Source organism: Chenopodium album, chromosome 12, assembly GCF_948465745.1.
Source record: "Chenopodium album chromosome 12, dcCheAlbu1.1, whole genome shotgun sequence".
Lineage (NCBI taxonomy): Eukaryota > Viridiplantae > Streptophyta > Magnoliopsida > Caryophyllales > Amaranthaceae > Chenopodium > Chenopodium album.
Genome location: NC_137845.1, coordinates 9,536,861 through 9,559,316, shown reverse-complemented (window position 1 = coordinate 9,559,316; position 22,456 = coordinate 9,536,861). Strand labels below are relative to the sequence as shown.

Below are 22,456 nucleotides of genomic sequence, written 5' to 3'. Positions count from 1 at the left end.
AAATTTTTATGCTTCAACCCCACAACACATTCTATTGCAAGCTTCAATGAGCACTCGAATTGGTTTTACTCATTATATAAGAAGATGACCAATAAGAAGCCTTCATTACAGAGTTCAAAATCATACAAAAAGATTCTTACAAAAAGATAAATCAATAGGAAAAACATTAACATACTCATTTCCCAAAGCAGATCATGACCCGTGATTCTAAGAACTAAAAGCACAAAATATGCAACTGTGGGAAAGATTAGAATTCAAATGAATAGAGCTCTAGGAGGCCTGGTGAGGATTTGGTTGAAGATTTAGAAAGCTCAAAGACTCGCAGATATCAAGTAAATCCCAAAGCATGAAAGATTAGATGAGTGGCTGAAGGTTTGGCCAGCTAGTTTTTGAAACACAAAGCACGAAAGAATCACAAAATTTGGGACTAATTAACATGTAATGATCTCCTCTTCATAGCTCATTGACAGACTAATGATGGCATTTATAGCCCATCAGCACTCTAGGTACCGAGTACTCCGTAAATGCTAACAAGACTAATGCTGGCATTTATAGCCCATTAGCACTTTAAATACCAAGTGAAAATTTTACACTACACCCCGGTGTAGCTTCTGCTACCTACACCCCCCCTCTCCAAGTGACGTCATTTTGCACATATAATATTTCAAAACTGAACATATTTCATTAATAGTTGTAAATGAACATACAATTATTTATAATTGAACATTTAATTAAGGAACATTATTATAGATGAAAAATGTATAAAATTTATAATTTGTACTTGTTATTGAAATTTTTTGAAGGTAGCAATTACTCCTTATTGTAATTGTAAGAATCATTTCCATGAAAACTACAACATAGCACACACTCTTATTGAAATTCCTTATTAAATTTGTTAAAATAACTAATTCATGATATAATTGGGTGCTTTAATTAGTAGTATAAAAATGAACTTTTAAGTATATGCACATATTCATTTTAAAATTAATGCATTTACTTGTTGATCATGAATAAGAACGAAAATGATCATTTATCAATACGTAAATTAACATTTATATATATTGAAAATGAACATTTATCAATACGTAAATTAACATTTATCATCTATTAAAATGTGAATGACGTTATACTAACATATAAATGAACATTTAACAAAATGAAAATGAACATTTATAAAAATAAAAAAAAAGAAATAATAATAATAATAAAAATAACTGCGAAGTATAATCTTTGTTTCTCTTCTCTGAAACGGTTTCCTTCGCTCTGCAACAAAACTGAAGAATGTACAGATATAATTTATTAGTTCTTCAATAAAAATTGCTAAGATTATAGTATAATACTTACATTGATTTACATTACTATATATGTAAATGAACATTATGAATTTCATATATGATCAAAAGATTTCATAGTATGCATAAGTCAGTTTCTCAACTCACATGAATGAATATTTATGCATTTCATAAATGTGCATAACGTATCATAAAAATGAACATTTTTTATTTTGGCATATAAAGTCAAATATAAACTCAAATAGATTCAAATATACAAATAAACATTTATAATTCAGTATATGTTCATATATTACCTCGGAATTGTAGAAATGTTAACATCTATACCATAAGTTTTAATATCTTTTAAAAGTTCTTGATCTACAATAGGAGATTTTTACAATGACTATGTAGTAATATATAAATAAATATTTGTATTAATCATTTATTAACATGTGAATGATTGTATACTAATATATAAATGAACATTTATCAAAATGAAAATGAACATTTATAAATTTTTTTTTTTTTTAAAAAAAAAACCACTACGAACTAATTTAATTAATGCTTACTTTTCTCCAGATTTTTTTTGATGTTCTTCTCCGAAGCTATTTCCTTCATACTGCAATAAAAAAAAATGAAATACTTCATACTCAAAATTCAAAATGTACTTGTTCAAACTACTAGTTTTAAAACTAAAAATAGTAAATGTTCCTGTAACATAATTGCAACAATAAATTATAAAAATTAGGGTTTATACTCTTTTTCGAATTAAATATGAACAAAATCACTTAGTCCTTTGAATTTCGACCTTGATTTGTTGAAGTATGTAGCACTTGAACAATTTTTTTGGATAATTTGTCGCAAAGTTTGTTGAAACTTTTGGATTAGAAAATGCTGAAAATGGGTGTAGAGAGAGAAAATGCAGAAAATGGGTGAGGAGAGAGAAAGTGAAAAAAGATAAATGGTGGTTTGATTTTTACTGTACAATTGCAGAAAGTGGGTACATAAGGGAGATTGTTAAACACATCGTTTAGAGGGGGGGTGTAGGGTGTGGTACCTACACTAGGGTCTAGTGTATACCAATTATTTGATTGTTGAAGAGAGAGAAAGAGAGGAGAAATTTGGAGGTTGAAGATGAATGAGGGTTTTTGTTGGGGGGTTTACATGAGAAATTTTGATGACTGAGAAAGAGAGTAATTACTTATGCCTAGACACTTGCATCTATTCCTACACCCCCCATGAAAAGTTGTGTTTCAATACCAACCCCTACCACAATAAATTCAAAACGACTTGCGTGGACCTGGTCCACAATAATATTATTGTGGACCCGAGGTCTATACACACGCAACTGACTTTATATTAAACATAATGACCATTATTTTTAACATAGTAACTTTATTTTTAACCTAGTAACCTTTATTAAAACTACTACAACGTTTAATAATATTTTGAACTTGAAATACAATGCTATTACCCTAATTTTAACATAGTGGTCTTTATTATTCATATTGATCAGTATATAAAATATTTCATTACAAAAATAACCACTTAAGCCTATATATTACCGAAATGATTTTTATTTCAATAGTGACTTTTTTTAATTATAGTGACCCTTTTTTTTTTATTAATAAAACAACCATACTTTCTCTAATGTTAGTGGTCCATAATAAATTAGTGTGAACCAGGTCCATTTAAGAATTTGTAAGTAAATTGACATGTGCTGATATTTATTTGGTAAATCAAATAAATAAAGGTCAAGAAATTCTAAAAAACATCCCTTCATTTCCTTAGCACAAACATTCAGTAAAATAAGTAATCAATCTGCACACAAAAGGATGCTGCCCAGTATAGAACAATTCTTCACAATTCTTCCACTCATCTTGTTCTTATTCTTCCTATACAAATGGCTTCACACAAAATCTTCTCTCGGAAAAAGCCTACCTCCTTCTCCGCCAAGGATTCTGATTATAGGCAACCTTCATCAGCTAGGAAATTACCCCTACCGCTCTCTTAAACCACTATCTGAAAGATATGGGGAGCTCATGGTTGTTTATATGGGGAAAGCTCCAGTCCTTATTGTCTCCTCTGCCAAAGCAGCTCGCGAGATCATGAAAACCCAAGATTCAACATTTTGCAATAGGCCAATATCCAAGTTCCGTAACAAGCTTCTCTACAATGGCAAGGACGTGGCAGCAGCTCAGTATGGTGAGTATTGGAGGCTGATGAAGAGTATATGTGTGCTTCAGCTATTAAGTAGCACAAGGGTGCGATCTTTTCGAAGTGTTAGGGAAGAAGAGATGGCACTTCTAATGGAAAAGATTGAGAAATCATCATCTTCAGTAGTGAATTTGAGTGAGATGTTTATGACTTTAACAAATGATGTGGTATGCAGGGTGGCCTTTGGAAGGAAATATAGTAAAGATATTAACTTCATGAAGCTCTTAAGGGAGTATCTAGAATTGCTGGGTAGTTTTAGAGTTGGAGATTTTATTCCGTGTTTGGCTTGGACTAATTGGCTAAGTGGGTCGGATGCAAAGGCGGACAGAGTTGTTAAAGAGTTTGATAACTTTCTTGAGTTGGTTGTTAAAGAGCACCAGGATCGTCAAGGAGACAGCAGAAAAGGTGAAGATAGCCAAAATGATGTATTGGCTAAGGACTTTGTAGATGTTTTACTTGATGTTCAGAAAGAAAACACAGCTGGGTTTGCCATTGACAGAGATAGCATCAAAGGTGTTATACTGGTAACAACTAATTTTTCGTTTAAATTTATCCATTTTACTAATTTATCTTTTAGGCTTAAATTATTTCATCTTCCTGTTCTAATTTCTCTGAATCGAGTCTCTAAAAACACATGCCAGTGATTTGTGTTCATTATATTGGAATGGATTTGATATTGAATCTCATACTAGAGAAGTATGGACTCTAAAACCCATACTAGTCTAAAGTTTGGTTTTATTGTTAGCATGGATTATATACTGCATTAATAGAATGGATTGTGAATTAGGGGGAGAGGTGGGCATGATTCAATAGGTATGGGGTAAAGTTAGAACACCTGGGATGAGATTCCGTTATTAAAAAACTCAACCAAACAAAAAAAATAGATGGAATGGAGTTCTCCAACCCATTCCAAATGATCCAACCAAACGACCCTGAAATTCCTTTTCTACAAGTATCCAGGTTTGACTATAATAATTAGTCTAAGTTCAGTTTTCACATATAAGAACAACAGTATCACATCCTGCCAATAGATATTAAGAGGATATTTGTGGCATTAATGCATTATCCCATCTAAACTTCCTTTGAAGACTGAACTTTTGATGAGGTTGCTGTTAACTAGACCTGATCAAATACCAAATAAGCCTCAAAAAGACCAAATTATTTGACTTTTTGCTGGTATAACCCCCCCTCCCTTCTCCCAACAATACCCTTTAAGGATGAAAAGTGCAATCTATGTACAATTGTACACACATTGACACATACATGTTTATAACACCTTTTAAGCCAAAATTATACGGAACAAACATACAATTTTCATCATATGGCCCAATAAACCAGTTATAAGTATTCTGTGAATTCGGTTAATGTGGAGTTATTATCTGACTGATACAGGATATATTTTCTGGTGGAACTGATACAACAGCCACAGTCCTAGAATGGGCAATGACAGAGTTATTAAGGCATCCCTTAGAAATGAGTAAACTGCAAAGAGAAGTCAGAGGAATTACCGGAGAAAAAGCATTTGTTAATGAAGATGATTTGGGGCAGATGAAATACTTAAAAGCAGTGATCAAGGAGACCCTTCGACTACATCCTCCGATTCCTTTCCTGTCCAAAAGAAGATCAATACACGACACAAAGATTAACGGGTATGATATTCCAGCAGGTATCACAGTCTTGACCAATGCTTGGGTAATCCACAGAGATCCCGCTTCTTGGGATGAACCTGAAAGGTTCAATCCAGAGAGGTTCTTAGATTCTACAACAGATTTTAAAGGGCAAGACTTCGACTTGATTCCATTTGGATCAGGAAGAAGGATTTGCCCAGGAATTACGTTTGCCATTGCTAATAATGAACTTGTATTAGCAAACCTCATGCATAAATTCAACTGGATTCTACCTGGTAAAGCAGATGGTGAAACTTTAGACATGAGTGAATGCATTGGCCTAACCGCCCATCGGAAGATTCCTCTACTTGCTACTGCAACACCTGTGATTGAAGGTAACTGAAGGTCTTATTGGTGCTTTACTTATAGAAATAAAACAACTATAAATAGCAGCCAGAAGATGCTTCATGGCTCATCAATACTAATAACCTTGACTAAGACGAGCATGTACTACTGTCTACTACTCTACTGGTACTATCTACTGTATGGACTATGTAATTTTTATTGTTATTAGAGTTGCAATGCAAATACTTTGTAATTAAAACAATATATAGAAGGTATAAAAGTGTCTCAAATATATATGAAGGGAATAACTCTATAGAAGAAGACTTGGAGCATATAAAATACCTGAAAGCAGTGGTCATGGAGACTTTACAGCTACATCTTCCAGTTCCTTTGTCCATACATCGACAATTAACCCAAGCTACCAAAGTATTTGAATACAACATTCCTGCAAGCACAGGAGTTATTATAAACGGTTGGGCAATCCACAGAGATCCTGCTTCTTGGGATGAACCTGACAAGTTCAATCCAGAAAGTTTTGAACTCCCAAACAGACTTCATGGCAAGCAGTCAGCTTTTAATAGCAAATCTCATGCATAAGTTTAATTAGGTGTTGCCTGGTGAAGAAAAAGGTGAGAACTTGGACATGAGTAAGAGCTTTGGGATCACTTTGTGCAGGAATACTACAGCTGTATCAAAAGCTTGTATACCAGCTGCAGGAAACTGAAGGCCCTGCACGACTGCACCCCTGTATTTGATACACTGAGTTATTGGCAGCAAATAGATGGGTCACGAACAGCATATCTGTATTTATGCAAATCGATTGCTACATGTTTTATTTAATCAGATTCTGATTTCCTAAATCTTTCTGCTTTTCCTAGTTCCTTTACTTTTTCGTTAATTGACTTTGAGTCATATATTCATGTACCGGAGTACTAAAGTGATAAAATGAACTTGGTACCTGACCATGAATTTGTATCCTTGCTAGATTATCCTTGAAATGTGTGTGTGTGTTTTTTTTCCTCAGGTAAAGTATTTCACTAGGAATCCAGGATTAGTCTCAATAAATAAAAATAGAAGTTTAAGATTCAATATGATAAGGTTCTGCCACAAAAAAATTATCACGATGATGATAAAATCCAGTCATATAGTTTTGTACATTAAGGCCATTATACAACATATGCTTAAAGAATGAAGCCATACAAGACAAAATATAAATGTAAGTTTCCAGTGTTATCCTTCAGCACTGCATACTTATTTAGTATTCTTCGTTTAAACATAAATCTATTTTCAAATAGTACTACTTCATCTAGTCAAGACAAAACTATTATTAAAAAAAGCATCTATCCCTTTCTTCTAAAAAGTTATAAAACCATAACCACTGCCACCAACCACCAGTAACACAAATCTATCTTTAAATATTAAAAGACAATATTTTATTTATAAAATCTACCTTCCTATTTTCAGTCTCCACCAAATAATTGCTAACATGGTCCAAAGTTCACTATCTAATAAATTAACATATCATGATGGATATTAAATATTGGTAAGTCAAATAAAAACAGTTCAAGAAATTCTAACAAAGAATTTCCCTTCATTTCCTAAGCACAAACATTCAGTAAAATCAGTGTGCAAAGTTGCAAACAGAAGGATGCTGCCCAGCATAGAACAGTCCTTTACAATTCTTCCACTCATCCTGTTCTTATTCTTCCTATACAAGTGGCTTCACAAAAAATCTTCTCCCGGAAAAAGCCTACCTCCTTCTCCGCCAAGGCTTCCGATTTTAGGCAACATTCATCAGCTAGGAGCTTTCCCCTACCGCTCTCTCCAATCACTATCGGAAAGATATGGGGAGCTCATGGTGATCAATCTGGGGAAAGCTCCAGTACTTATTGTCTCCTCTGCCAAAGCAGCTCGTGAGATCATGAAAACCCAAGATTCAACATTTTGCAATAGGCCAACATCAAAGGTTGCCAACAAGCTTCTCTACAATGGTAAGGATGTGGCAGCAGCTCAGTATGGAGAGTATTGGAGGCAGATGAAGAGTATATGTGTGCTTCAGCTTTTAAGTAACACAAGGGTGCGATCTTTTCGAAGTATTAGGGAAGAAGAGATGGCACTTCTCATGGAAAAAATTGAGAAATCATCATCTTCAGTTGTGAATTTGAGTGAGATGTTTATGACTATAACAAATGATGTGATATGCAGAGTGGCCTTTGGAAGGAAATATACTGGTAATAAAGGACAAGATATTGACTTCAAGAAGCTCTTGAGGGAGTTTCTAGATTTGCTAGGCCGATTTAGAGTTGGAGATTTTATTCCGTGTTTGGCTTGGACTAATTGGCTTGGTGGGTCGGATGCAATGGTGGAAAGAGTTTCTAAAGAGTTTGATAACTTTCTTGAGCAGGTTGTTAAAGAGCACCAGGATGATGAAGGTGGCAGGGACAGCAGAAAGGGTGATGAGAGAAAGAATGATGAGATGGCCAAGGACTTTGTAGATGTTTTACTATATGTTCAGAAAGAAAAGACAGCTGGGTTCACCATTGACAGAGATAGCATCAAAGCTCTCATACCGGTAATTATTATTTTATTAAAAAAAAATATTATCCATTCCACCAGTTTCATCTTTTAGGCTTAAATTATGTCATCTTCCTGTTTTATTTTCCCTGAATCGAGTCCTTAAATAGCAATTCTACACCCTTAAATTCAACGTCAACTACCCTGCCATAGGAAAGGCAGGACTTTAGTCCCAGAAATCCAGGATCCAGATTGATTGAGTGGGCACACGATATGCCAGTGAATTGTGCTGCTTATCAGTAAATTCCTTTTCTACCAAAGAACCAAGGTTTTAGCCATCATTAAGTCCAAGTTCAGTTTTCACATATGAGAACAATAATAGTATCACATCCTGCCAAAAGAAATTAAGAGGAAATTGGAGGCAATATCCCATCTAAACTTCTTTTGAAGACTGAGCTTTACACAAGGTTGCTACTAATGACCAAATAAGCCTCAAACAGACACAAAATTGACCTTTCGCTGGTAAACACATACAGGAAAAACAATATAATCCCCCTCCCTTCTCCCAACCCCCCACCAAAATAAAAGAATAAGAAGAATAAAATATCCTAGAAGGATGACAAGAGCAATATACGCACATACATACATGTCTATAACACCTTTTTAGCCTAAATTACACATAAAAAACATAATATTTCATCATATGGCACAATACACCAGTTATGAGTATTCTGTGAATTCTTTTAATGTGAAGTTATTGTCTGATACAGGATATGTTTTCTGGTGGAACTGATACGACATACACAGTCCTAGAATGGGCAATAGCAGAGTTATTAAGGCATCCCTTAGTAATGAGTAAACTGCAAAGAGAAGTCAGAGGAATTACCGGAGAAAAATCATATGTTAATGAAGATGATTTGGATCAGATGAAATACTTAAAAGCAGTGATCAAGGAGACCCTTCGTCTACATCCTCCGATTCCTTTGCTGGCTCCAAGAAAATCAATGCACGACACCAAGATTAACGGGTATGACATTCCAGCAGGTATCACAGTTATAACTAATGCATGGGCTATCCACAGAGATCCTGCTTCTTGGGATGAACCTGAAAGGTTCAATCCAGAGAGGTTCATAAATTCTACAACAGATTTTAAAGGGCAAGACTTCGAATTGATTCCATTTGGATCAGGAAGAAGGATCTGCCCAGGAATTACATTTTCCATGGCTAATAATGAACTTGTATTAGCAAACCTCATGTATAAGTTCAACTGGATGCTACCCGGAGGAGCAGATGGTGAGACTTTAGATATGAGTGAATGCATTGGCCTAACCGCCCATAGGAAGCTCCCTCTATTTGCTACTGCAATACCTGTGATTGAAGGTAACTGAAGGTCTTATTGGTGCTTTACTTACTGAATAAAACAACAATAACCAGTAACTAGAAGATGCTTTATGGCTCATGCACTTCTAACATGATCTTATAAGTTATGCTGTTATTTCATATTTTGCCCTTGTCTTTTCATTACAATGTAATACGAATCAGATAATCCAGAAATATGGTAACTTTAACTAAATTGTCAGGTTTTCACAAGTCAGAGCACTAATGCACATCAAATTCATTTCACTCACTAGCTCACAACAATCAGTTATCAACTATATTCCGAGAAGCTGGTCCCTTAAATGGTAACCAGATCATCCAAATAAATTTTATGAAGTAATTGTCATAGTCATTGAGTCATGTCACATTATATTTTGTATGTTATTTCTAGTTTTTTACAAAATAGAACCATAAACTAATTTTTTTTAACCCAAGCGATAATTTGGACCAGTATTACTCATAAATCTCATGACTGAATCTCTTACTTATGTTTTTCTTTATTGTTCTATTTTGTAAAAATAACATATGAAATATAACACTCCAAATGACATAATCCTATAGCATAGGATCTCCTTTTTTTTTTTTACAAAAAAAACCTTATTGTATACTACGTACTCCTTCCGCCCCTTTATTAAAATCCTATTTTTAATATTTATTGCTCACATAAGAGAAAGAGACTTCTAATTTAGGGACAAAGGGAATTTAATTAGGCTGAGATTATTCAAAGTAGTGGCAATGTGGCATGACATTTCACTTGGATGCAACCCGTTGGACCAAAATCATTTAGTGGGCTAGTCGCTAGGCCCAATGTTACAGCTTATTACTTCATATCCAATTGGTAAAAGGCAACACTTAATTGACCCCCTTCACAGCTGATTTATCCTCTCTATTCCATTTCTCCATTCTTATAAAGTTTTACAGCTACAGTCTAACGGATAAGAGGACTTTAGTTCTAACTTACTATTATGTTTGTCCTTTAGCTTTTTTGAACATTGGATCTAGAGGTGTCACATTTAGGTAATTTGGTTGGGTTCATTTAGGTCTATTATGTATCAAATTTGAGTCATACTAAATTATTATGTTTACAAGAATCGAAATCTAAAACAGATTTGGTCGGTTTTTGATATCTCTAATTGGGTTGGTGAGTATAGTACACTAGTGACCAGCTAAAAAAATGGATGGAGGTGAGTACTATTTCTATTGCCCCAACACCCCCCCCCCCCCCCCCACCAAAAAAAAAAAATAAAATAAATAAATAAATAAAAAGGATGGCTATGGGCCTGTGGCTAACTAACTAAACAGATATATAAATTAAATTGAACTAAATTGTGTCCTGGACTGTAGTCCCTACTCCCCACAAATCATGAATCATGGGGTTATCTCTTGGTTACCTCTAAAGGCATCATATCCACACAATTCATCAATCGTCAAATTCTACAGTAAAATTTTACAGATGAATTCCAGAATTCTGCAGTTGCTGCAAAATCAACTAAAGTACATCTACTTACAACCTTTAACACTTATATCGTTCATCCTCTTCCTGTTATTCCTCTACAAATGGCTTCAATTAACAACTATTTCCAGGAAAAACCTGCCTCCATCTCCACCAAAGCTACCAATTCTAGGCAATATACATCAGCTAGGTACTCAACCTCACCGTTCTCTCCAATCGATGTCCGAGAAATATGGAGACCTCATGATGATTCAACTAGGCAGTGTTCCTACCATCGTCATCTCCTCAGCAAGAGCAGCCCGCGAGATCATGGTAACCCATGATATTGTTTTTGCTAACAGACCAATGTCTAAGAAAGGAGAAAGGCTCCTATATAACTACAAGGATCTTGTAGGAGCACCTTATGGAGAATATTGGAGGCAGATGAAGAGTATATGTGTGCTCCATCTCTTGAGTAACAGAAGGGTTCGGTCATTTCGCAGTATCAGAGAAGAAGAAACAGCTCTACTGATTGAGAAAATAAGAAAAGCAGGATCATCACCTGTGAATTTGAGCGAGATGTTTATTGAATTCACGAACGATACGATATGCAGGGTTGCCTTTGGAAGGAAGTACATTGGAACAGAAGATGGTATCAACTTTAATAAGGTCATGAAAGAGTTTAACAGGTTGCTAGCTGAATTTAATGTTGGGGATATGATTCCCTGGCTTACTTGGATTGATAAACTTAATGGATGGGATGCAAAAGTTGATAAGATTGCCAAAGAATTTGATCGATTTCTTGAAAAAGTAGTTCAAGAACACCAGAACCGTTTAGATAATTTCAGGAAAAATGAAGAGGGTGACAGTGATGAAAAAGTGAAGGACATTGTCGATGTTTTGCTTGATGTTCAGAAGGATCAAACACCTCACTTTCCCATAGACCGAGACAGTATAAAAGCTCTCATATTGGTTAGTGTTTACTCAATTGTTCGGAAGTTACTAACTGCCAAAATTCATTTTCATTTCTCATATGCATTTTTCTGTAACGTCTATATAAAACAGAACTGTAGAAATCGCAATGTACATGTTATAGGTATGTCACTACTTCAACTCACTCGAATAATCACTCCAACAGCAAATTTTGCCTAATGTAACATACTCCATTCTCAGCATCATTGAATTCCTTAGCTATTTTTAGGGAGCCAAGTATTAGATAAGCATAGTGTGGTCAGTTGAACCTATTCATATATTCTATTCATAAATCTTCGATATCTTGCAACTAAGGAATATCTTTTGAATTGTGCCTATCACTCACTCTTGGTTATAGGCTAGTTTTGAGTCTTTTGACTCTTGAGGCTTGACAAGATTGGGTTTGAGGTGTAGACATAACAGCAAAAGAAACCTAATAGTCACCTATGAGTCTATGACAAAAGCAAAACCTACAGGACAAACAGAATCAGATAACAAGTAATAAGTTGGACTCTACCAACAGTCAAGTGAAAATTCTACGTATTATTTGTTTTAATTATTCTAAACCAAGATTGTGACTGTTGAAGTGTACACTGACTGTGAAGATAGTGCATATCTCAATAATAATATAGGACGATTGTAGAGAATAGAGTGATAAACAAACAAAGATTATCTTTACTACCCTTTTAGTACTTTACCACGTTACCTAACTGTATAAAGTAATTGTCTAACAGGATATGTTTTCCGCTGGAACTGATACAACTTCCACCCTATTAGAATGGACAATGACAGAACTATTGAGGCATCCTAGAATTATGAAAAAACTGCAAGAAGAGGTGAAGGCAATTACCGGAGAAGTAGTAGATGTAAAAGAAGATGACTTGGAGCATATGAAGTACCTGAAAGCAGTGGTCAAGGAGACTTTAAGGCTACATCTTCCAGTTCCTTTGTTAATACCCCGACAATCAACCCAAGATACCAAAATATTTGGCTACAACATTCCTGCAAGGACAGGAGTTATAATAAATGGTTGGGCAATCCACAGAGACCCTGCTTCTTGGGATGAACCTGAGAGGTTCAATCCAGAAAGGTTCTTGAATTCCTCAATGGATTTCAGAGGCCATGACCTCCAGTTCATTCCATTTGGAGCTGGCAGAAGGATGTGCCCAGGAATATCATTTGCCATGGCAAGCAGTCAGCTTTTATTGGCAAATCTCATGCGTAAGTTTGACTGGATGTTGCCCGGTGAAGCAGATGTTGAAACCTTGGACATGACTGAGAGCTTTGGTATCAATATGCACAAAAATACTCCACTTCTTGCTGTAGCAAAATCTTGTATTGCATCTGCAGGAAACTGAAGGCTCCACACCCTTGCATATGATTACCCTGAGTTGTTGGCAGCGAATAGATGGGCAATAAACAATACAAACTTGTATATATGCAAGGAAGAGATCTTAAAATTCCTATATTTTTTACGTTGTCAGATTTTCATACTCCTAATCCTTTCCCCTGCTTTTCCTTGTCGCTCTGAAAGTCTGAATTCCCTGTTTCAAAATAATAAACCATGTTTGACTTCGCTAGCTAAATCCCATAAAATGACATTAATTCATCAAAGACATGTATAAAGTACTAATATGGAATAAGTGCCTTACAATGAATGTACGCTATGTATCCTTTCTAGATTACCCTAGATTCCCCCCCCCCCCCGGCAAAGCATTTTGTAACTTTCACTAGGAATCCAGATCAGTAAAAATAAGTTAAAAAAAATAATAGTAAAAAAAGATGATTACATTTGGTAAGAATCGACTGCAAGAATTAGTATCCATGATGGTATCATTCTAAACAAAGAATTTTCTGAGGACATGGGACTGGAAAAGGGTTGGGGAGGGAGGGGGGAGGGGGGGGGGGGGGGGGGGAGGAGGGGTGGACGTGGGGGTGGGGGTGGGGTGTGGTGTTAAATGTTTTTTATTGCCAAGATGATGCAAACCAAATAAGTATGTTTTCCAATTTATGATTAATTATGGAACTAATTTTCACCTTCAAGCTTTGCAAAAGCAGAGCATAATTCCATATGATACAAGAAGTGCTTAAAGATTTGGAGCATTAGAGTTCCAAAATTCTCCTTCTTTGATCGACGTCAATCCTAAATGGCATTATTTTATACTATATAGTACTGGTTCATATAACTGCTCTATAAAGTCAGAACTTCAGATTATTTTCAGAACTAATTAAAAAAAAAATCACTATTTTTAAGCTTAAGCAAAAACATAACCACCACTACTAACTCCTAGTAACAAAATTCTTTATCTAAATAGTAAAAGATTAACATAATTTTTTATTTTTTTTATTTTTTTTTTTAATAATAATATAGCATTGAATTATACACCCTCCTATCTCCGGTCAATAATCTTTACCCACACATCCGTACAAAAGATTAGTAAACAAATTGCTGCCATGGTCCCATAAGCACTCAAAAATTTGTTCACTGTGACGTTAATTAACATATTAAGCAGACTTTTTTTTGGTCAGTCAAATGAATACAATTACAAGAATATTCTAACAAAGAACATATCTTCATTTCTTAAGCACATATTCAGAACGAAAGTAATCACAGTCTGCACACAGAAGGATGCTGCCCAGCATAGAGCAGTTGAAGGTAATCCTGCTGCAGTCCTTCACATTTTCTCCACTCATTTTGTTCTTATTCTTCCTATACAAATGGATTCACACAAAATCTTCTCCTGGAAAAAGCCTTCCCCCTTCTCCACCAAGGCTTCCGATTTTAGGCAACCTTCATCAGCTAGGAGCTTACCCCTACCGCTCTCTCCAATCACTGTCTGAAAGATATGGGGAGCTTATGCTAATTAATCTAGGGAAGGCACCAGTCCTTATCATCTCCACTGCCAAAGCAGCTCGCGAGATTATGAAAATCCAAGATTCAACATTTTGCACTAGGCCACCTTTAAAAACAATTAACAAGCTTCTCTACAATGGTAAGGACGTGCAGCAGCTCAGTATGGTGAGTATTGGAGGCAGATGAAGAGTATATGTGTGCTTCAGCTCTTAAGTAACACAAGGGTGCGGTCTTTTCGAAGTGTTAGGGAAGAGGAGGTGACTCTTCTAATGGAAAAGATTGAGAGCTCACCATCTTCAGTTGTGAGTTTGAGCGAGATGTTTATGACTTTAACAAATGATGTGATATGCAGAGTGGCCTTTGGAAGGAAATACAGTGGTAATGAAGGACATGATATTAACTTTAAGAGGCTCTTGAAGGAGTTTCTAGAGTTGCTAGGCCGTTTTAGGGTTGGGGATTTTATTCCGTGTTCGGCTTGGACTAATTGGCTTGATGGGTCGGATGCAAAGGTGGATAAAGTTTTTAAAGAATTCGATAACTTTCTTGAGCAGGTTGTTAAAGAGCACCAGGATGGTCAAGGTGACAGCAGAAAGGGTAAAGAGAGCAAAAATGATGAAATGGCTAAGAATTTTGTAGATGTTTTACTTGAAGTTCAGAAAGAAAAGACAGCTGGGTTCGCCATTGACAGAGACAGCATCAAAGCTCTTATACTGGTAACAATCTTGTTTTAATCAATCCATTTTGCTATTTTCATCTTTAAGGCTTAAACTCTTTCATCTTCTTGTTCTGTTTTCCTTGTATCATGTCCCTAACTCGAAAATTCTACTCCCTTTATTCTTCACCAAGTCAATATCAACTACCATGCCGTAGGGAAGGCAGGATATATAGCAATGTTCTAGTTCCAGGATCCCTAAATACCTAGTAGGCACATGATATGCTAGTGGTTTGTAGTGAACGTAATTTCCTTTTCTAGTTTTCTACAAGTATTAAGATTTTATAACAGTCAACATTGCTCCTAGTTCAGTTTTCACATATAAGAATAACCATATAACATGCTGCCGATGGAAATTGATAAGGATATTGGTGGCAATATCCTGTCAAAGACTCAAAGGTGTTTTTTTAAAGGCTGAGCTTATGAGGTACACAAAATCTACAAGGTAGCAATTAACAACCACACTTGACTAAAAACGAAACCAATTCTTAGACCTTTTGCAGGTATACACATACAGGCAGAACTAAATTATTTTGTAACAAAAAAAAAAAAAAAAAAAAAAAAAAAAAAAAAAAAAAAAAAAAAACTTCTGCCAATATAAAAATATGAAGGAACAATACTAACTACCATTATAGTATGGTGCAGTGTCCTTGATGGATAATAAGTGCTCAAAATACATACATACATGATACATGTTTATAACAGCTTTTAAATCAAATTTGATTATAGATGTAGACAATAAGCATTGAGTGTTGAGCTTAATATACAAGAACATCCATAATATTTCAGATTTTGGCACAATATTTCAATTATGAGTATTTTGTGAATTCAGTTAATGTGAAGTTATTGACTGATGCAGGATATATTTTCTGGTGGGACTGATACAACATACACAGTCCTAGAATGGGCAATGACAGAGCTATTAAGGCATCCCTTAAAAATGAGTAAACTACAAAGAGAAGTCAGAGAAATTACCGGAGAGAAATTATATGTGAATGAAGATGACTTGGAGCAGATGAAGTACTTGAAAGCAGTGATCAAGGAGACCCTTCGGCTACATCCTCCAATTCCCTTGCTGGTTCCAAGACAATCAATACAAGACACCAAGATTAACGGGTATGATATTCCAGCAGGTACCATAGTTATAACCAATGCTTGGGCAATCCACAGAGATCCCGCTTCTTGGGATGAACCTGAAAAGTTCAATCCTGAGAGGTTCATAAATTCTCCTACAGACTTCAAAGGGCAGGACTTCGAATTGATTCCATTCGGATCAGGAAGAAGGATCTGCCCAGGAATTACATTTGCTATTGCTAATAATGAGCTTGTATTAGCAAACCTCATGCACAAGTTCGACTGGACGCTGCCTGGTGGAGCAGACGGTGAGACTTTAGATATGACTGAATGCATTGGCCTAACCGCCCATCGGGAAATTCCACTACTTGCAACAGCAACACCCGCGATTGCAGGCAACTGAAGGTCTTATTGATGCTTTACTTGAAAAAATAAAACAGCAATAACTAGCAACTCCAAAATACTTCATGGGTTATGCACTACTATCATTATCCTATGCTTTATTTTTGCACCTCTTTCGTCTTCTTTTCATTGCAATGTATAATACAATTAAAAAACCCATTAATATATTTAGTAATAAGTTCAGCTATGTTGTCACATTTTCACAAACCAAAGTCATAGCACAATGCACATAAAATTCATTGACACTCACTGGCTCACATAAGTCAGTGTGATCATCAACGTTTCGAGAAACCGGTCCGATAAGAGGTAACCAGATCATACAAATGTGAGTATGTACAAATATATATATGCCTTCATTTAGTGCATCTAGTTACTCACACAGAATACGTAAGAACTAAATTCAATTAGAAGAGTATTCCTTCAGAAACCAAACCAACTTCAGTGAGGCATTTTATCAAACAGTTGGTATGCACAAAAACTGAAAAACAAACCTCGTAATCCCATGATTCTTCCAGGGTGCGCGCAATTGAGCACAAAGAAGAGAGAGAATGCATAGAATTGAAGGTAAGCAACCTTCATCCAACTAAACCCCATTGACACTTTGACAGCAAATTGTCATGAAATCACCATTCATGTTCAATTTTGCTGATTGAATCTTTCTAGACCAATTGCACCATTTTTCATCAAATTATATACGTAGTACGAAATTATATTTTATTTTATTTTATTTATTTTACTAGGTTAAATCCCGTGCAATGCACGTTGGTTAATTATTTTTGACAATTTTATTATAATTTCTTTTTTATATAATGACTTCAATGCTAAAAATATAGAGTATATTAAAAATAAAAGCATATAAGAGAAAATATTTAAAAAAACATGTAATAGTTATAAACTTATAATGGATAGTTTAATCTTTTAGGAAAAGATTTATATTTTATATAAAACAAATTATGTCATAATTTAGATTTTTTTTTTCCTTAAGTAACAATAACTTTTTTAGAAGATACTTTTGGCGGGAAATTTTTTAATAATACATTGACAAGTGTGTTTTAAGATTCGCTTTTAGTAGTATGTAATGATGATTTATTTTTTATTTATTTTACTAGATCAAGTTTTAAGTTCTATATTACTAATGGTGTAATAGTTACACTTACCTATTTTTCATGTTGTAAACAATGGTTATTTTCTTTAGTACAATGTTTTTTTTTTTTTTTTTTTTTTTTTTTTTGGTATTTACTACTCTCTCCGTATTCTAATACAAAGTCTTATTTTCTTTTTGGGTAAATCAAAATATAATGTCTTTTTCTATATATAAATGTTGTTTTTTTAACATTATTTCCCTTCTTTTTGATGAGTTTTCATTTTTTTTTTATTACTTTTTTTTTTGTTTTTTTTTACCTTTAATACCAATTTCCAAAACACTCCCTCTATCTCTTCAATTACTTCCAATTACTTAGGCCCTTTTCACTTCACCTTAAAAAATAATATTAAGTAAAACTAATTTCATTTCACTAAAAATAAGTTCTTTTCACTAAAATAAATTTCAACTCAGTACAAATAATTTCAGTTCAGTAAAAATAAATCCAGTTCAGTAAAATTCAGACTTCTTAAAGAAGAATTATAATAGAAAATCAGTAAAAAAAAAATAAGATCAGACATCAAAAATAATTTCAGTTCAGTAAAATTAATTTATGTTTTAAAAATAATTTAAGTTCTATAAATATAATTTTGTTTCATTAAAAACAAGAATTTCAGTTCAGCAAAATAAGGTGAAGTGAATGGGGCCTTATTTTTTCTCTCTATCTCTCCCTAACCCCACATGAGATTTTATATTGGAGTACAGAGAGAGTAATAAATTTCCTTTTTCATGTACTTAGATTCAAACCCGCAACCTCCAACAAATAAAGGTTGTACACTTACCATCTCAGCTAACTTTTATTAGTGTTTTAAATTTCACATAATTAACATTATATATTCCTTTCAAATTAGAGGTTATTTAATTTATTTATTTTTCACAAGATTAGAAAATAAATACATATGAGGTAAAAAAAACCGTAACATCTGAGGCAACGCCAGAATCACACTAAGGGCCTGTTCATATTTACTTATTTTCAGTTCAGTTCAGCTCCAATCAGTTCAGTTCAGTTCAGCTCCAATCAGTTCAGTTCAGCTCTTAATTTTCCTCTCTCATAAAATATTCATTTTAGCTTAGTTCAGTTCAGTTCAGTTCATCTCCAATCAGTTCAGTTCAGTTCAGTTCAGCTCCAATCAGTTCAGTTCAGTTCAGTAAATATGAACAGGCCCTAAGTTGAACATAAATATCAAATTAAAAAAGTTTAAAGTACAAAATAGCACTCCGAAGCATCGTCCGGGACACACATTAGTTTCTTAATTAAAACCCGCGAAATTAACCGGAAATCTTTCAGGGACGGAAGGAGTATTTTATTACTTTTGAAATAACCCGATTTTCATGTCCTCTTATTAATAAACAAGCCCGAAAGCACACAAATAAAAGACGAACAAAGAAGCACGCAGCACAGCAGCAGTCCGACGAAGCCCGAGTTTCTGAGCGGTCTGTATATATATTCTATACCACAAGCTTTTGAAGTTAGTTGTTGTTTCACAATCTAGGGTTTATCTTTGATCTAATTTTATTTAATTATAATAAGTTTAGGGTTGAAAATCTCAATTATTGGTTCTAATTACTATGATTATAACCAGTGATGTTGCTAGAAAACAAATTTATGAGCTTAATTTGATAATTGAATCTAATATCCCTAAAATTACGTGATTTTTTTAGCCTTATATGATAATTGAACCAAATTTGGTTGTTAATGTACTGCACAATCCTTTAATTTGAGGATTAGACAATTTTGTATTTTTACATGCTATTAAAAATATTAAAACCCTAGATGTTATTCATACAGGTATGGAGGAGATTAAGATAAGTGATTTGGATTATGTAGAGAGGGGCTCCTCTACTTATGAAGCGTGGGGTGATAATGAGCCTAACTCTGGTCTAACAACACCACCATTACTTGAGGTATTCTCCGTTAGCGTCCGGCCATTCGATTCCGATTCCGATTCCGATTCATTTGGATATCAAATCTATGGCACCATTAAGGTCACTAATGGGTTAGGTCATGCTTTTGATATCTACAACCGCGATCGCAACAACCCCGAGTTAATCGACCTTGATACACATAACAAATACTTGACCTTAACCGGACCGAAAGATGGGCGTGTCATTATACCCTATGAATATGTCACGGTGGACGTGTTCTTAAGAAACAAAACCCGAGACGATGTTGTGATTGCTCAAGGGAAATTGAATTTAGATTACAAGAATAGCTTCTACACGGAACACGGGGCGGAGAATGTTGGTTTTGTGACATTGCATTAATGCTACCTTCCCTTATGCTGTGGTAGCTACTGTGGAGGTGGTGTTCTTCAGCAAATATGATGGTTATGATACGATAGACTATAATCGTGATGATTATTATGGTGATTATGCTGTTTATGATACTTCTGCATATAGGAATGACATGGACGAATTTGCTGATGTTTATGGGACTGTTGCTGCACATACCAGTTTTCCTGGCAGTGGCTCAAATGATGGAGATAATTCGAGTATACTTCTAAATTTGTCGCGTGATCAATGTGTATCGGTCAAGTCTAGGAGTTTTATTGAGTTATCAAGATCAGTGGTGGCTGTGCCAGTTCACTCGAAGAGTTGCCCCCTCAATTTTCTTGTAAATTTCGCATACAGCAGTGATGGAAGCAAACTAGCTGAGGGGGTTTTACGATTTTCTGCTCATGAAAGGGGAGTGGATAAGAAGGATGTAGTAGGAGAAAATGGGCGTATTCGAGTACGAGTCAATTGGGGTGATGCATATCAGCAACGTTACAGAGGAAGTGATCTGAAACCAATCACTGAGACAGAAGCAGAAGAGCTAATCAAAAAGACAGAAAACAAGGTAATTTTTCTTTTGGAGTGCTGTTGAGTTAATCATCTTTACATGATTTTTTCTGTTAAACTACTAAATCAAGTAGCCATTTTAATTCAAATAGTCGTTTTACCATAAAATATTTCATTTTTGCCTTGATGATCATAATTAACTTGTATTTTCTCTTTTTTTTTTTTGGCCTTGTTTTTTTTTCTGTGGATACCCCAGTTTCTCATGGTGAAAAAAAAAAAAAAAAAAACAAATTTTGTTTCTCACATGGCATTTTCGTAATAAACCAACAATTTTATTCAACTATGGAGCCCACAATAATGAAAAAGTTATTGATTTATTTACGAAAATGCCCCATGAGAAACAAATTGCGTTTCTCACCATGAGAGACAGAGAATTTCCCGTTTTTTCTAGGAAAATTTGATTATATTAACAGTTATAAAAATAAGAATATTATCATACAAATTTCATTAGATATTTATATTAATGTAATTTTATTTTAAAATCGTATAAAATCAATAACCAAATCTTATAGCGATATTTATCAGCTCTACATTGATTTGCTTGTCTTATAGTATAATATATTGAGTATAATATATTGATGATTGATTATTACATGTGATGTTTGGTTTATTTTTGTGACATGAGTTTTGATGTCTGTGTATCTCTTACAGTTACCACAAAGTCCAACTAGTTACTGGCTTGCAAGACCAATTCATCTTTTGGAGGTGTTTTCATTTGGTATAGGTAGAAATGATATGCAGCCTCCCTTTAAAATCTGTGGCAATATCAGACTTCCTTTTTATCCTCTTTTTCACAGAGATGAGAGCCCCCCTCAGATCTGTAATGACAATAAACTCGAGGTCAAATAACATCACTGATGACCAAGCAATGTGGGCGTTAGATGATTTTGGCTTTTATGTTGACATAAGAGATGTTGAGACTGATTTTCGCGTTATAGAGCGTGTATGCTCCTTTATTCGAGGGGATCATGGATATGTTGCAGTGTATTTCACTGTTATTTACGAGGGATTACAAGCTCGATTCAACATTTTTCTCAAAAGGATTAATGTTAATGACACTTTGGACTTGTCATCCAGTAAGTTATATGGGAGTATTGTGGCTTAGTATAGCAACCATGATTACTCGAATGTTTACGATGAGAAATATTATCAGAGTGTTCTCTTTGAAAGCAACTCAGATAATCCGGTCAAACTTAATGAAGATGGATTGTTGCCCCTTTCAAAATCTCTTGTTTGTGTTCCAATAAAGTCTTCCCTAATTATCAAAGCAAACTTAACAGTTGATGGTGTTGGTGTTGATGTTTTGCAGGGCATTGTAGAATTTAGTGCTGCTGACGGCCCATCTTCTAAGGAGATATGTGGACAAAAGCACTGTGTTAATATATTGGTGAATCGGCCTCCATTCTTCCAGTAACTAGGTCGGGTTCGGTTAGGTAGAGTTGGTTAGATTTATTTAAATTTGAGTTATGTTTATTTATCTGGTTTGGATTGGACTTTTTTTAGGTTAAGTCAGATTGATTTAAGTTATATTTATTTGTTTTAGAATTAGAGAATTCCCTTCTAAATAGAGAAAAAATTGGAATCTCACTTGCTAGAAGTTATGTCATTATATGATATGCTTATGGGGTATGACTTTAAACTATAAAAACATACAAAGTATAAACGTGTAATTATATTTTAAACACCAAAATTAG

At 34.6% G+C, this 22,456-nt stretch overlaps 3 protein-coding genes and 2 pseudogenes across 4 annotated transcripts; all 5 read left to right on the top strand.

Annotated features, from left to right (window-relative positions):
* Positions 1 to 3,109: 3,109 nt before the first annotated feature.
* LOC145570809 (cytochrome P450 736A117 pseudogene) lies at positions 3,110 to 5,639 on the top strand (annotated as a pseudogene).
* Positions 5,640 to 6,685: 1,046 nt separating this feature from the next.
* Positions 6,686 to 9,544, top strand: LOC145570274 (cytochrome P450 736A117-like). Its single transcript, XM_081629311.1, has 2 exons — positions 6,686 to 8,015; positions 8,728 to 9,544. Exons 1-2 carry the CDS (start codon positions 7,092 to 7,094, stop codon positions 9,343 to 9,345), a joined length of 1,542 nt encoding a protein of 513 aa, XP_081485437.1. The 5' UTR covers positions 6,686 to 7,091; the 3' UTR covers positions 9,346 to 9,544.
* A 1,111-nt stretch (positions 9,545 to 10,655) lies between these two features.
* Positions 10,656 to 13,250, top strand: LOC145570272 (cytochrome P450 736A117-like). The gene is made up of 2 exons (XM_081629310.1): positions 10,656 to 11,738; positions 12,473 to 13,250. The coding sequence occupies exons 1-2, from the start codon at positions 10,698 to 10,700 to the stop codon at positions 13,094 to 13,096; spliced, it is 1,665 nt and encodes a 554-aa protein (XP_081485436.1). The 5' UTR covers positions 10,656 to 10,697; the 3' UTR covers positions 13,097 to 13,250.
* A 1,117-nt stretch (positions 13,251 to 14,367) lies between these two features.
* Positions 14,368 to 17,571, top strand: LOC145570273 (cytochrome P450 736A117-like; annotated as a pseudogene). The gene is made up of 2 exons (XR_014096422.1): positions 14,368 to 15,305; positions 16,164 to 17,571. The product of XR_014096422.1 is annotated as a cytochrome P450 736A117-like (transcript).
* Positions 17,572 to 19,722: 2,151 nt separating this feature from the next.
* On the top strand, positions 19,723 to 22,250 carry LOC145571902 (uncharacterized). The gene is made up of 2 exons (XM_081630929.1): positions 19,723 to 20,760; positions 22,072 to 22,250. Exons 1-2 carry the CDS (start codon positions 20,329 to 20,331, stop codon positions 22,174 to 22,176), a joined length of 537 nt encoding a protein of 178 aa, XP_081487055.1. The 5' UTR covers positions 19,723 to 20,328; the 3' UTR covers positions 22,177 to 22,250.
* The last annotated feature ends 206 nt before the right edge of the window (positions 22,251 to 22,456 follow it).

Bases quoted from the DNA above. Each gene is read 5' to 3' on its own strand.
- LOC145571902 (XM_081630929.1), top strand. From the start codon at position 20,329: ATGGACGAATTTGCTGATGTTTATGGGACTGTTGCTGCACATACCAGT. The intron at 20,761-22,071 runs GTAATTTTTCTT...GATGTTTTGCAG, and splicing joins TCAAAAAGACAGAAAACAAG to GGCATTGTAGAATTTAGTGC.
- LOC145570272 (XM_081629310.1), top strand. From the start codon at position 10,698: ATGAATCATGGGGTTATCTCTTGGTTACCTCTAAAGGCATCATATCCA. The intron at 11,739-12,472 runs GTTAGTGTTTAC...ATTGTCTAACAG, and splicing joins GTATAAAAGCTCTCATATTG to GATATGTTTTCCGCTGGAAC.
- LOC145570274 (XM_081629311.1), top strand. From the start codon at position 7,092: ATGCTGCCCAGCATAGAACAGTCCTTTACAATTCTTCCACTCATCCTG. The intron at 8,016-8,727 runs GTAATTATTATT...TGTCTGATACAG, and splicing joins GCATCAAAGCTCTCATACCG to GATATGTTTTCTGGTGGAAC.